Raw genomic sequence first — 13,821 nt, 5'->3', positions numbered from 1 at the left:
AAACTGTCACATCAAGTCTTAACCCTAACCCAACACTGAACATTGAAAATAGTTTTACCCAGAGATTCTTCTTGGTTGCAACCTCAGAGATCCCCTTCCTGGTTACGACCTAAGATCCTTTCTTGTTATGATCTCAGGGGGGAGAAGTGTTGGAGAGCAGGAGGAGTGGAGCGAAAGAGTGTTGGAGAGGAGGAAGTACAGAGGAGTGTTGGGGAAGAAAGAGTGTAGAACAGAGGAGTGTTGGAGAGGAAAGAGGGATTAGACGAATGGGGAAGACAGGAGTGGACCAGCCAGTCTGACACATCCGTTACAGAAGGATAATGATTTGAGGATTATGCAGATCATAATCCCTATCTGTCTGTCCACCAATATCTCTACACACGTACCTAACAGTGTGTGTCTATGTGTGTGTGTCCATACCTACCAGTACTGTGTGTGTATGTGAACAGACCTACCAGTGCTGTATGTGTGTGTATGTCTATACAAGTGTTTTATTTAATCCACTTTTCGGAGGGGTTTGGTTTGCTCCTTTCAAGTCGCTGCCTTAGGCTACCGAGGTTATGAACTGTTTTTTCCCTGCCAATGGCTATTATGGATTCATGTTTTAGGCTACTGTCCCTATTGGACCCTGTCATTGACTTCACCACCATAATGGTTGGGTCCGGGCTCCCCCGCGTCCATGGTTGGACCTAATTAAAAGAGAAAGAGGACTTGTTTTGGGCATTAAGGTAAAACACTTCCCTGCTGAAAGGTGAAGTGTTTTCTGTTGTGTAGTTACTGTTGGCCTTGTTTTGTGTCTCTTGTGCCTCTGTTCTGTGTTTGGTCTGTATGCCTTGTCTGTGTGCCTAGAATATGTGATTGTTTTCTGTATGGCCAGTGTATGTACTTAGCTTCAGCCTGAGTCACGGTGCATGTTCAGGGGCCTGGCTTGGGTCGAACAGGTGTCTGTGATTGGGCCTCAGTAGGACAAGCAGGTGCCCAGGGTGCAGGTGACTTTGAGTGCCTCTGATTACGGCCTGTACGTTTCATTTATATGTTTTATTTTATGGGCACATGTGTTGGCGTTTATAGTCCCCCTTTGGTAATAGAGATATATTTTTGTATAAAAAAGCCAACATCTCCTGTGCAGTGTTTTTCCCCACATCTTCACCCAGTCCAGTCGTCACCTCCCAAAAATAACGTAGGGTGACCGTCCGGTCCCTCACAGGCGTTATATAAATGAAATCTATTTGAATTTAAGTGTTTCTTGAGGATACTTAGAAGTGATGAACACGATTGCAAATCAGTGATATCTGCAATAATATCTGAATCATGGAATCACAACGTTAAAATAAACCAAAAACACCTATATTTGAGCTCATCTTCAAACACCACTGACCGGAGTGTCCAGAGATGTCTGGTGGAAACACTTCCGATGTTGTTTGATGTGACAGCAGGATATTTCTGTAATGTGTTGTCTGAATTTGCAGGGTGTTTCTGTAATGTTTTGTATTGTCTGAATTTGGCAGCATGTTTTCTTAAATGCTACCAAATTAAATTAAATTGCTGTCAAATTAAATTAAGTTAATTTGCTTGTGTTGTGTCCAATTTAATGTTGTTGTTTTTTTAAGTTGCAGTGCGTTGAGCTGTCAGGGCTGCCGTAGTACCCCTGCTGACAGATGGTTGAGTTGGGGGAAAAAATCTTATTTTACATAATAATAACATAATTAAAAAGCCTATCCTAACTTATGTATGGTATGAACAGAGATGTTCTAACATATTTTGGGAAAAGCACATCTCCCCTGATCAAACAAACGGGTACACGTACCCAATATCAGGGTGGGTAACCTGCCAGGGTGCAACACATACCACTGGCCTCCAGAGGCACTGGTAGATTGGAAGCAGTAACTGGGTGGGATACAAACAACAGCCTTGGTTTGCTGGTATACAACCAGCATTTCACATGAGCTAAGCCCTAAATGTCATGCGGAATGCCAGCAGTTATATTGTTACACTGGGAGTCTCCAACAGGTCTTCCTGTTACCTTCAGAATTGACATTAAGGTCCTTTTCCTCACATACAAAGCTCTACACGGACAAGGACCTAGCTACATTGCTAACTACCTTATAAACTACACACCAGCTAGAACAAGGCGATCATCAAATTCAGACCTATTAGAGGTCACCAGAAGCAGTCATAAGAAGATTAGTGATTCGGCCTAAAAACGCCCCAAAACTATGGAACAAATTATCCATAAATATTAGGGAAGCAAACACGCTAGACAAATTTAAAAAGACAGGTTAAAACCTACCTTTTTACCTAAGCATTTAAGTAATTTCATCTCAGAAGGCTTTTACTACTTTTATTAGTTATATTATTGTTTTTATAGATTTGCTATTTTAATTATTTATTTCATAACTTGTATTATTGTTTTTATTGATTTTATGTAAAGCACCTTGAGCTAAAATTCTTGTATGAAACGTGCTATGTAAATAAAGTCTTACTTACTTACTTACTTCAGCATGTCCTCATGTCTGGCTGAGATTGTCCTGCACGTCCCTGATGTCCCCCTGGGTGTTCTTGCAGTGTCCACGCCCTCTTTAGTGGTCCTCGCCAGAGTATGTAAACTATAGAAGTGCCTTAATAATTGGGGATCTGCTTTTACACCAACGCAGATACTTTTACTACCTGGACACAGATTTTGAACATTGACTGATTTATATTTTAATAGTAGACTGTGTGTTGTCTGCCTGTGTGTGCCAGAATATCAGTGGGTCATTGCTGTCACAGATGTTATTATCTGTTCATCCAACACAGAGAATCCAACCTTTCTTTTGTAAGCTGAAGCCTCGGCACATTTGCAACTGCAGAGGAGATGTTACTCAATGGTGGCCTGCTGTTGCGGCACAACTACATTGGCATTTTCTTGCAGAAGTGCATCTCTAGTAAATTCTCGTATCCTACACATGTGCCTAGTGTGGTGTTTCTATGCAATCGGTATTTGAGGGGTGAATTTGCTAAGTATTTTTGCAAAGTAAGTATTGCACAGTATTTTTTTCACATAATTCTCAGATACAGAAAATAGTTTCTAGAACAGTAGTTTTGATTTAATAAAAGGCAAACACGTGTCAACTACTATTGCGTTGCTTAATTATTGTAAAAGTCTGACCAAATGTCAAAATTTCCTTTTGATGAAAATAGAGGACATACACCAAATTAATCATTCAAAACATTTAATGAAATTGCTTATGGGTAAATACAGTTAATAAAGTAAATGTGAACTTGTTAATAATTTCTTTACTACAATACTCTCTCTTCATAAACATCATTGTGCATAATGAGATGTGCTTGTATCATGATCATCTTCATAACATTCTCTTGTTTTTCATGTTCTAGATTATCAACAAATTCTGAAAGCTTTATTCTTTGCAAATATTTCACTTTAGCATTGTAGCAATGATTACATCATATATGTTAGCAAATGTAAACTAGAAATGATTCATGAATGCTACATGTTTAAAATTAATTTCACACAATGACATACATAAATTGAAGTAAGCATTTGCTGACATTCATCACATGGCATAATGTTGTTGAATTTAAGTTTTGCCATTCTCTAATTTTACTGACACGTCTTTCCTGTTTCTCTCATATCATGCACAATTTCTGTTTCTCTCAGATCATGCACAGTTCTTGTTTCTCTCATATAATGCACAGTTCATGTCGAAGTAGCAATTCCATCCAAAATTCCAGACTCCTGTTTCGTTTTTCATTAGTACAACTACTTTGTCTTCAAAACCAGACTTTTGGGTCATCCCCTTCAGTGCGACTCAGTGTGCCAGTACTGAGTCTACCATACTCGAGACTATCACTGTATTTCCATCTCCACTGCAGTCTGTGCATACAGTTTGAGACCTGTTTGATGGGTTTCAGCAGCAAACATTCACTCAAATCAAGCTTATACTGAAGCTGCTCTAGCTCTTCTGTAATGTATTTTACTTGTACTGAGGAGGTTGTGCTTCAGCTCTTTAACAGTCCTCCTCTTCCCCTTTGTCTCATGGATCCATAAGGCATCCATTTGTTGTGTTCATCACAGCACATGAGAGGATATCTTTGGCCTCAGGAAGGTAACATTCAGAGTGACAAGGGAAAAACAAAATTTTGCTGTTTGTGACAAGGTTACTGATTTGACTCAAATCATGGCACATCCAGTCGTGTTTCATTTTCCTTCAAGGTCTTTCCCTCATTTTCCTGGCGTTCGATACTTTTAAAGAGCCCAGCTGTGGTCAGTCTGGTAATGGCATTGTCTGGCCGCTCATGCTTTTCAAGAACATTCTCGGTCAGAGTCAAGTCTTTGCTCCGTGTTTTGGGCTGTGAAAGATTTGCTCAATTACTTAAAAGTGTTGGTCCATGCAAATTAGTTCAAATTGTCATAATTGTCACCATCATCATTAACTTCAATGAAATTGTCTCTTGCGGCAAGGTACATCTGCTGCCTTTATTGCTTTAACATCTGGAGTAGGATACCCATCATCAAATGTATAAGTGGCACGCCAGCTATGTATTGTTAGCTGGTTTCACTGATGATTTATTTTTAGCTGAATGTTTGCCAGTTAGCATCAAGGGTTAACATTGCCTATAGTCAAAGCATGGAAGACAAAAAAAGGATATTTGTTCACATAATCAAAAGAATTAATAATTGAAAGCTAAATCCCTGTTTTATGTTACTGTTTTGTTTGGGAGGCTCTAGGCTTATATGAGTGGCTAGATCTATGAGGGTAGATCCAAGAGACCATTAAGATTCTTCATTTCCTTTTTGCCAATTCTTTAGAACTGCTTTCATTTTTTTAACCTTTTCTGCAGTCTTCTTCATTCTGTGCAGTTTGTGTTTAACCATGCGGCGCTCTTGTGGCAGTACATCTTCTCCTCTTGCAATCTTATGTAGAATTTCCGCTTCCTGTTTCATTTTCTTCAACCCAATGATTCGATCCTCAAACCCAGGCTTTTTCTCCTCCTCCTCTGTTCGGATAAGTATTTCAATGTAATCGAAGGTTGACATAGAACTTGGCTTCAGTGCAATCTCATTGAGTCTCTTCATGCAGTTAGAGGATAGCTTGATCAAATACATCAGTTTATCCTCAATCACATGAAATTCATTCTCCAATTCCTCAAGCATCTGCTTGGTGTCCATGAATTTTCCTTGTGCTTTCATGAAGTTCTCCTTCAGCTCTTGTATGGTCTTTTTCTCCATCTTTGTCTCATATGTCCACAAGGCTTGCTCTCTGAGATGCTCAAAGGAAGAGCAGTTATTTGGGCATAACACACAGTTCCCATCGTCATCCATCACAGCACATGTGAGGAGATTATCCCCTTTAGGAAGGAAACAACCAGAATGACATGTAAACAGACAACTGTTACAGTTCATTGCAAAGAAGTTCACGTTGTTCCGTTTGGCTGTCAGTACCTCTACTTCCGTCTCAAAGTCCTTATTTTGAGCCATCATTTCATTCTCATTCTCCAGGCATTGTTTAAAGTTTTTGATCTCACTGAGCTTGGCAAGCCCAGCTGTGATCTGAGGAGTCAGTCTTGCAGTGGCATTCTCAAGACGTTCACGTTCTTCAAGAACTTTCCTTGTCATTTTGAGATCTTTGCCCTCTGTGCTACCAAGGGCCTTGAAGAACAACTTCATCTGTTTGAAGGTTGTTGACCAGATAATGCTCTTCATTTTCTCCTCCTCCTCTTCATCATCATCTTCATCTGAACTGTCTTCCTCAGTGCCTCCGTCCATTTCCTTTTTCTGCACATATAAGGTGGAGTTGTTAAACTTAAAGTGGGTGGGTTGGCCCTTCTTGTTCTTCTGACATGGCAACTCTGCAGCCTTAATTGCCTCTAAAACTGGAATGTTGTCACTGTCAACAAATGTTACAAGAACCATGATGTTTTCGCCAATATCCTTTCCAAAAATAGACAGAATCGAGTCAAAGATGTATTTCTGGTTGGCACTGAGGCGGGCGAGAGATGCCTGAACGACAAAGCATACAGCATCTATGTGATCAACCCCTAAAGGGTTACACAGGAAATGTTTCACTTGTTCTGTAATCAGTTTGTCTTGCGCCATTCCTCTGGTGTCTCCAAACCCAGGTGTGTCAACAATTGTAAGTGAGTATGGGATCTGAAAACCTGGTTGGTTATAGAGCTCATAGGATGTGACCAGCGATGTCTGGCTTTCTGCTTGTGTCCGGTTAGTCACTTCATGGATCAGTTTGAAGCGGTACTGGTCTTCCCATTTAACCCCCAGAATGTAATTCATCATCACGTTGACAAGAGTTGTTTTTCCTGCGCCACTAGATCCCAGAAGAAGTATGACCTTGTTTTGCACATCTTCCACCTTCCTACCAAACATGTATTGCAAGAAATCAACATTCTCTCCATATTTCCTTTCTAACTCTAGCTGATATACAGATGGGTTGCCCTTTTCCAGACGATTCGATGGTTGCATAAAATTTTCACTCTTGCCCTGTGCCGATTTCTTTTTTGGGAGCTTGGTGTCAGGTGCTAATGTAGAAATATTACTTTCAGGGCTTGGCAGACTCTTTCCTGGTTTCCCTGTATTCGCCAAAACACGGATGCTGTAGGTGGTACTCGTCTTCAGTCCTTCCAAAGTGCACTCCCTCGTTGTGGCTTTTACACACTCCCATGGTTTGCTCTTAGTGTCATCTTCCATGTGTTGTCTGTATTCAACATCATAGCTGATGACTGTTACATCTTCTCCAACTGCTGTTGGGATATCCCATGTAATAGTAATGCTCTCAGACCCTGAACGTTTCTCCTCTGGTGGACCAGGAGGGCTGCACGAACGTGTTTGGATGAAGTCTGTTGCATCGCTAGCAAGGCTCACTCCAGGTCGACACACTGCCTTACAGCTAAATCGGTACTCTGTATGAGGCTGTAGGCGACTAACAGTAAAATCTCTTACTTTTGCATCAGTGCCTATCTCCTTCCAGTCAGACTCAGACGTCTGGTACAGGATTCGATAAGAATCCACAAAAGGTTCTCCTGTGGCCGGGGGGTGGATTTGCAAGTGGACACGATCATGTTCCTGTCTCAAAAGGGTCGGGCTAGGAGGTGTGGAGGGCAGCAAAAACTGAGAATCAAGAAGTGTCCCTTTCTCATACACATGAATTGAGGAGGCTGTGATGGACTTGTTTGGAACTGATCCTATGCAAAACTCAATGTTTTCTCTGTCTTGGTTGGACTGCTTGAAATCAAGGAACAGGCGAATGCTTTGCCTGGTAAGAGCAGTCACCTCCCCAGAGTGAAACCATTGTTCCTTTTTGTTAGCACTTTGGACCTCATAAGATGTGTCAGACCTAATGGCCTTTGCCTCGTCCTTCAGATAGTTTTCCAAATCATGTAGATATTCTGTATCCCCACTGAGGGATGAGAACACACAAGCCACTACAAAGTCATTACTTGGATTGAGGACAACCTTGTCCAGTTCACTACTGGATTTAATCACCCTGATTTCTTTCATAATGTCAAGGTAGGATCTGATAACATTTATCTCACGTTCTCTGTCACTCAGATATTCTGTGATTAATGCGCTCTGGAATGGGGATCTCTCTCTGCTGTTCAGGGTAGTCACCAACTCTTGCTCCTCTGTCCCCCCTCCGCGAATAGTAGGAAGTAATTTGCAAAGCTTCTTTTGAAATACCAGTTTGTATTCAGAAATCAGGCCTTTGAATTTCCTAAGCTTGGTTGTAATCTCAGAGAAGTGGATGGCTATCTCCTCTTTCATCAGGTCATGGCAATCAATGTCAGCCTCGTCTATGTCATCAAGGATGCGCTGAGAATGGCGAACAAGACCTACACTTATCTCCCTAACAAGCTGGGCCGCAGTCGAGTCCAGTTTTTTAAGGGGATACAGCCACACTTCCATGGGTACAGCATGTTGCCCGTTTTCTCCCAGCAGCTGTGGAAGCTGTGAGTACACCTTGATTGCATCTTGAAAGCTGACAGGATTATTCACCAATGCAAAATCACCATGGAATGTACAGTTGAATTTGTCTGCTTGTTGTTGTTCTGTTTCACTCATCTTCAAATCTGCCTCTGCCTTAATAGATATAAATGGGATTTTTTTTATTTCTACCTCAAGATGTCCTTGTATTTCCTGATGATTTTCATTCGAAGAGACTTCACGATCAAACACAAAGAAGGCATTAGCACCATACAATATTGCAGTCACCACATGTGTGGCAGATCCTTCCTTCAAGACATCGCAGTGTTTCAAATTTCCAGCCCCTAAGTGTTCCATTGTAAGCTGCTCATAACGTGTGGTGGTGTGATACTGAAGAGTGACTCTGGACTGTTGTTTCGATTTTTTCTTGTCATTCAGAAAGGCTGCAGATCCTTTTACGCTCACCAACCCAGTCATAAAGCTTGCCTCAAGTGATGCAGACACTTTCAGAGCCTCTGCCTTGCTCTCTGTGGAATCTGAGGCAATGATCTTGAACTCAGTGTTTGGATGTGGTTGGATATTAATGTTCTTCTGCAGCATGTCGCCATCCCAGAGTGTAATACCTGTGTTTCAGAGCAAAAGTGATAACAGTAAGCTGGTGTCACTCGGTGACATTCATAACTGAGTCAAACTGTTTTAAGGTGAGTTTTAATTTGGTTTCATTCTTATGAGAATATGAAAACAATAAATGTGTAGACTTGTTTTACTTGGACCAGAGCGCATTCTCACTGTTTTCAGCCTATATATTGTTTTCTTAGCATTTGCAAGTGGAATAGGTAATCTAATGAAATTTAGTTGGTGACATGATAAAGGCACATATTGTGCATAATATAAGTCGTTGACGTTGTAATTGTGACCGTGTAATTTATTACAATCTACCTGAGTTAGGTTTGAAATTGACAGAGACTGATCCAACTTTTTGGCGTGGGATGAATTTATTTGGATGCTAGCCTGACACCTGACCAAGGTTGATGACCTTGGGCATCTGTAAAAACTACAAATCTCTGTAAAACAGGGATGACACCAATAAGGTTACAGCCTATGTGGCATCCTTTCATAAATAACATTGGCAGCGACATTTATGATGAAACATTATGTACTGGATTGCTGCATCAACCACAAGAGAAACATAAAAATTGTTAATGATCTCAGAGTTGCCTCTGACTTAAACCAAGACTCAATCCTCATTCTTCTAGATTTGAGGGCAGCTTTTGACACCACGGACCATTGCACTCAGCGACAGACTCTTAACTAAGACCAAGAAGAGAGAGCACACCACCCCTGTCTTAGCTGAACTGCCCTGTTTCTTATAGAATTGACTTGTCAATTAGGACTTCCTAGACTACATGTATCCACTCAACATACATACCTTTCTACAAAGGGGGAGGGGGGATCCTACATCCAAGAATTGGAAAGAAAAAATTGTGGCTAGCAGGCTGTGAAGAGGCTAACGTGGTCTGTATGTCTATATACCACTATCACTTTTCATAGGTTTCACAGTGTGAATGTTACTGGCTTTTAAAACTGAGTTATTTTCTATGTGATGACTTATTTTTCTTTTGTAAGCTAATACTTCAGTCAATAAATATAGTTGGTTTTGACTTATATGTTGCCCCCTTCTTTATGTTGTTACTGGACATATCATGTGGCCTGTTAAACAGTTTTACATCATGCAACATTTGAGTAATGTGAGTAATGAATAAGTGGGATAGTTTATTGTGGAGCCACATCATTTTTGCATATGAAGGCTCCTGGATGCAACTTTCTTCCTTAGCTTTCCACCTGTAACTAGCTACTCTATGTAAATATTTATGTTGTGTGCTGCTATCTAGTGGAAAAAAAGGTATTGCTGTATGCATTAATCAGCTAACAACAAATTGATACAAAGGTCTTGCTTAATGTACCTACTGAATAGGTCGCCTCGCCTTAATCATTATCAAAATAATTGCCCCCTTTGAGAATTTTGTCAGGAGACGCCACTATATATATAGGACAGTAACCCAGGAATTGCTACAAATGACCTTGTGAAAGCTGGAAATTGTCATGTTCTTTCACTTGGTAATTAGGGTTCCTCCGGTAGGAGGGAACCTATTGTTTTTGTTAGTATTCGTATTATTTTTCTTCTCCGTTAAATGGCTCAATAGCTCAAAAAGTCCTGGACCCGATTTTTTCCAATTTGGCCCAATGATACAACAGGTCACTCATTACTCCCAGACGGCTAGTGTCCCATGTACGCCCATAGGTGGCGCTATAAAACTCCATTACTCCAAAATGCCTGAAAATTGGTATACATTCCTTCAGGGCCGTACGCAGGGCCCAAAAAATACTGAGGTCATGAGTCAGAACTTGTAGGCGGGTTCTGGGGCATGCTCCCCCAGAATTTTTTAAAATTACATTATTATTTATCTGTCCATTTTCAGAGTCTTAAGGAGCTTACTTGTAAACTTGATTTTACGTCATCTTTCTTTTGAAGCATCTATCTACAAGTGTTACAAAAGACATTTCCATATAATTGAAATTAGTTGCTTCATATTTCCTTCAGTATTTAAAGTCCACCCAAGCCCTATTACACTATTATGTGGATGATGATAGTGCCTAATCTGATTCAGAGTAGTACGCTGAGCTGCAATAAAGATATTTCCACATGAAAATGAATTTTCTTCTCACAGTCATCTGCCACTTAAACTTCTCTCAACCTACATGTTTAGTTTGATGCGCTCCTCTTCCAGTGACTGTGACTAACTGACTACGCTAGCGGTATGTCTATGGCGGTAACAACATTAGCGTCCGACTTGTGTGTGGTGGTTACCATAGCGACAGTGCGTGTTGTTGATGACGCGCAGCACGTATGTCCAAACTCTCGAGCTACTCTTGGCTCTTCAAGTATAAAATCACGTTACGTTTTGTGGGAGACCAAGATCATCATCCTGCAGTCAGTTTCACCTGTACTTTGTTTTGAGTTTATATACCACAGTCCCAGTTCCATGTCCCAGCATGCCAAGCTGCCGACTTTTAGTGTCTTAAGTAATGAAACCAGTTCAAGTGATAGACTTTTGACCTGAATCCAATGATTAGTCATTTGAATAAAAACCCCCGTTCAGCCTATTGTTGATGGCCAAACATTAAGTCGTTTTGCTCTCTTGTTGTCCAAGTCTCGATCTTCTCGATCTACAGTGTACATGTTTATAATATTTTGCCATTTTGCGGAGGAACCCGCATAGCTGCTTACAGCTATATTTTGTATTGTATGTGTTGTTGTATTTATCTCTCACTACCATTTGGTTTTTTCTACGTTTCTACCCAATTATTAACCTCTGCTGTTTTACTTATTCATATATATATTTATTTGTATTTAATGCCTGTGGAAGCTCTTCCATGGCCCTCTCTGTACTTGGGACCAAAGTCTAGTGCTACTTCAGATTTGTTCTACTTTCTCAGTTACTTTCAGTACTTTTTTTGCACTCACTTCTGTTCACATTTTTCCTCTATTCTTGTTTCTGTATTTATTCCTGGTTTTGTTGCACCTAATTCTGTTACCTTTTTTCATCTATTCTTGCTTTGAAAATGCTCCAAATGTAAAGCAATGCATTCTGAGTATGAAATGTGCTATACAAATACAGTTTATTATTATTATTATTGTTAACATTATTATTATGATCATCATCATTAATTATAACACAGCCAATCAAGAAAGAATATAAATTCTGGGGTATACTTTCTACCAGGGTGTAACCTCTTATAATTTGGCTCAAATAATCTACTGTAGGTACTCTATTATGATCTTGGGTACATCTCGATTCAGTCCTGACTGCAGTTCCTATGTTGTGCATCAGCAGATAGTGAATATGGGTTTGAGCACTGATAAGAGCGCTGACTTGGTAGACAATGGGTCACTGGTCAAGACTAACATATTTCACGTTACAACTGCGTTACTAGTGTGAGAATGACGCCAGCGTTCTTATACTGCTCAACTCAAGTAAACTTGATAGTCTATTATGCAATGAAAATTACACATTATGTCAACACGGGAGGGCATGAGTAGGCAGAGTGTTTACATGCAGGTAGTCAGGTGACAACTGTAGAGTTATACGCCAACACAAAGTCTTGAGGTGTTTTTTTGGAAACCGCTACATTGCATGGTTTTGTTTGTTTAGCATTCTTAATAAAAGCCACTGCTTAGTAAAATTATCTCAGATTACAACTCTATTTAAAGTTGTAAACAACAAAACAGTCCTTAACATAGATATGACATAGATAAATCCCTTTCTGATGCGTTATATGTTGTATAAATAATCAACTTCATCTGTACTATTTGTAAAAAACAAAAATAGGTGTACCTGGGATGAGGGCATCTTTCCTGCAGTCATACAGCATTCCCAGTTGGAATGGGCGGCTCAGCCCTGCACACTCGATGGTCCCTTCAAGCTCAGACATCTCTCTCTTTGATGCTAACTTGAAACAGATAACAACATGTTGCAGAACACATCACAAAATCATATACAGTAATTGCTGTGATAAGTGCAAATTATCTCATAAATGTGTTATATGTAATATGTTTTGCTAGAACTGTGCAGCGAACAGCATATCCAAAATGTGTTGAACTGTTTACTTTATAAGCCTGTAATTTCAAGTATGTATATGATACATACAGTTTTTGTTATGTATTCACTCTTATACTCTATACATTATGCCATACATTACATTACTCTTTTAAATGTGCCATTATTGAATTAACACATCAGCTAATAGTTAAACCAAGAGAAAAATTATTACCAATGATTAATCACTAATGAACCAATGAACAAATGATGATAAATTAATAATGGACAAAAAACTATAATAATAGCTGAAAATAATGTTAATGCATTGTACATTACCTATAAATAACTTAAAGTTTAAACATGAAATATCATAAAATAATGTAATGTATGGTAAGCATAAATCATACATTACCTACAAACTAAACTCCTTTATCCTCTGTAGACACCATGGGCAGCAGGCTGATTTCCTTCGTGTAAAACAGAGAGCTAAGAAGAAAGAAGAGGCATAACTATAGAGTCGTAACCAAAGTGTTCTCCCAATGACCGTTCAGTCACGAGTAGTAGTTGCCACCCACTGCGCCAATCAGTGCAGGAAGTTTTATTATGTTGTTTTGAAAGCGAAGGTTGCGACTGTAGATAATGTTTATTGGCACAATAAATATAAAACTTGAACTCAAGCACCACTGCACACTTAAAACACATGATGCAGCAAATAAATATTTAATGGATAACTGTACAGTCTGCACTATAACACTGTGTGCCAATGTGACCCCGTTGTTTCAGTAAGACTGACAGAAGATTAAACAATGTTTGATTTGATTATGTCTTTTGGCCCTAGTAAAAATATGGGCCTTTAAAGATGGGTAAATAGGTCCCAGGTTCAGAAGTCTTTCTTTAAATTGAAATATACTCCCACAGTCATGATTGCAGATCCACACCCAAGGGCATAGTTTCAAAATATACTTCAAAACACGAATCAGCGAGTAATCCAAACAGGTGATGGAACCACATATTGCACATTAATGTTTTCCTGTTCTGGTGATTCTTGTGTGAGTATAGAAATGATCATATGGGGGACTGATATAACAGAAAATATTGCTATTCTACTGTTGTAAGATACATGAACAAAATCTAGCATTATTTTTGTAACTCATACCATTGGATGTGTCAGGGAGTCAGATGGCTAGTAATCAGAAGGTTGCCGGATTGATTCCCCGTCGTGCCAAATGACATTGTGTCCTTGGGCAAGGCACTTCACCCTACTTGCCTCGGGGGGAATGTCTC

The 13,821-nt window shown here is 39.7% G+C and overlaps 2 protein-coding genes across 2 annotated transcripts; both read right to left on the bottom strand.

Annotated features, from left to right (window-relative positions):
- Positions 1-4,762: 4,762 nt before the first annotated feature.
- LOC124482792 lies at positions 4,763-6,740 on the bottom strand. Its single transcript, XM_047043311.1, has one exon. It carries the CDS (start codon positions 6,701-6,703, stop codon positions 4,775-4,777), a length of 1,929 nt encoding a protein of 642 aa, XP_046899267.1. The 5' UTR covers positions 6,704-6,740; the 3' UTR covers positions 4,763-4,774.
- On the bottom strand, positions 6,739-12,444 carry LOC124482536 (stonustoxin subunit alpha-like). The gene is made up of 3 exons (XM_047042892.1): positions 12,334-12,444; positions 6,956-8,559; positions 6,739-6,756 (listed from the first exon to the last, which is right to left on the bottom strand). The coding sequence occupies exons 1-3, from the start codon at positions 12,428-12,430 to the stop codon at positions 6,739-6,741; spliced, it is 1,719 nt and encodes a 572-aa protein (XP_046898848.1). The 5' UTR covers positions 12,431-12,444.
- Positions 12,445-13,821: the final 1,377 nt, after the last annotated feature.

The sequence above is a fragment of the Hypomesus transpacificus genome, chromosome 20 (genome assembly GCF_021917145.1).
Source record: "Hypomesus transpacificus isolate Combined female chromosome 20, fHypTra1, whole genome shotgun sequence".
NCBI classification, from domain to species: Eukaryota; Metazoa; Chordata; class Actinopteri; order Osmeriformes; family Osmeridae; genus Hypomesus; species Hypomesus transpacificus.
The sequence above is the reverse complement of the archived record's forward strand: the minus strand, read 5'-3'. Positions and strand labels throughout refer to the sequence as shown.

Bases quoted from the DNA above. Each gene is read 5' to 3' on its own strand.
- LOC124482792 (XM_047043311.1), bottom strand. From the start codon at position 6,703: ATGGAAGATGACACTAAGAGCAAACCATGGGAGTGTGTAAAAGCCACA.
- LOC124482536 (XM_047042892.1), bottom strand. From the start codon at position 12,430: ATGTCTGAGCTTGAAGGGACCATCGAGTGTGCAGGGCTGAGCCGCCCA. The intron at 8,560-12,333 runs GTACACCTATTT...TCTGAAACACAG, and splicing joins GAAAGATGCCCTCATCCCAG to GTATTACACTCTGGGATGGC.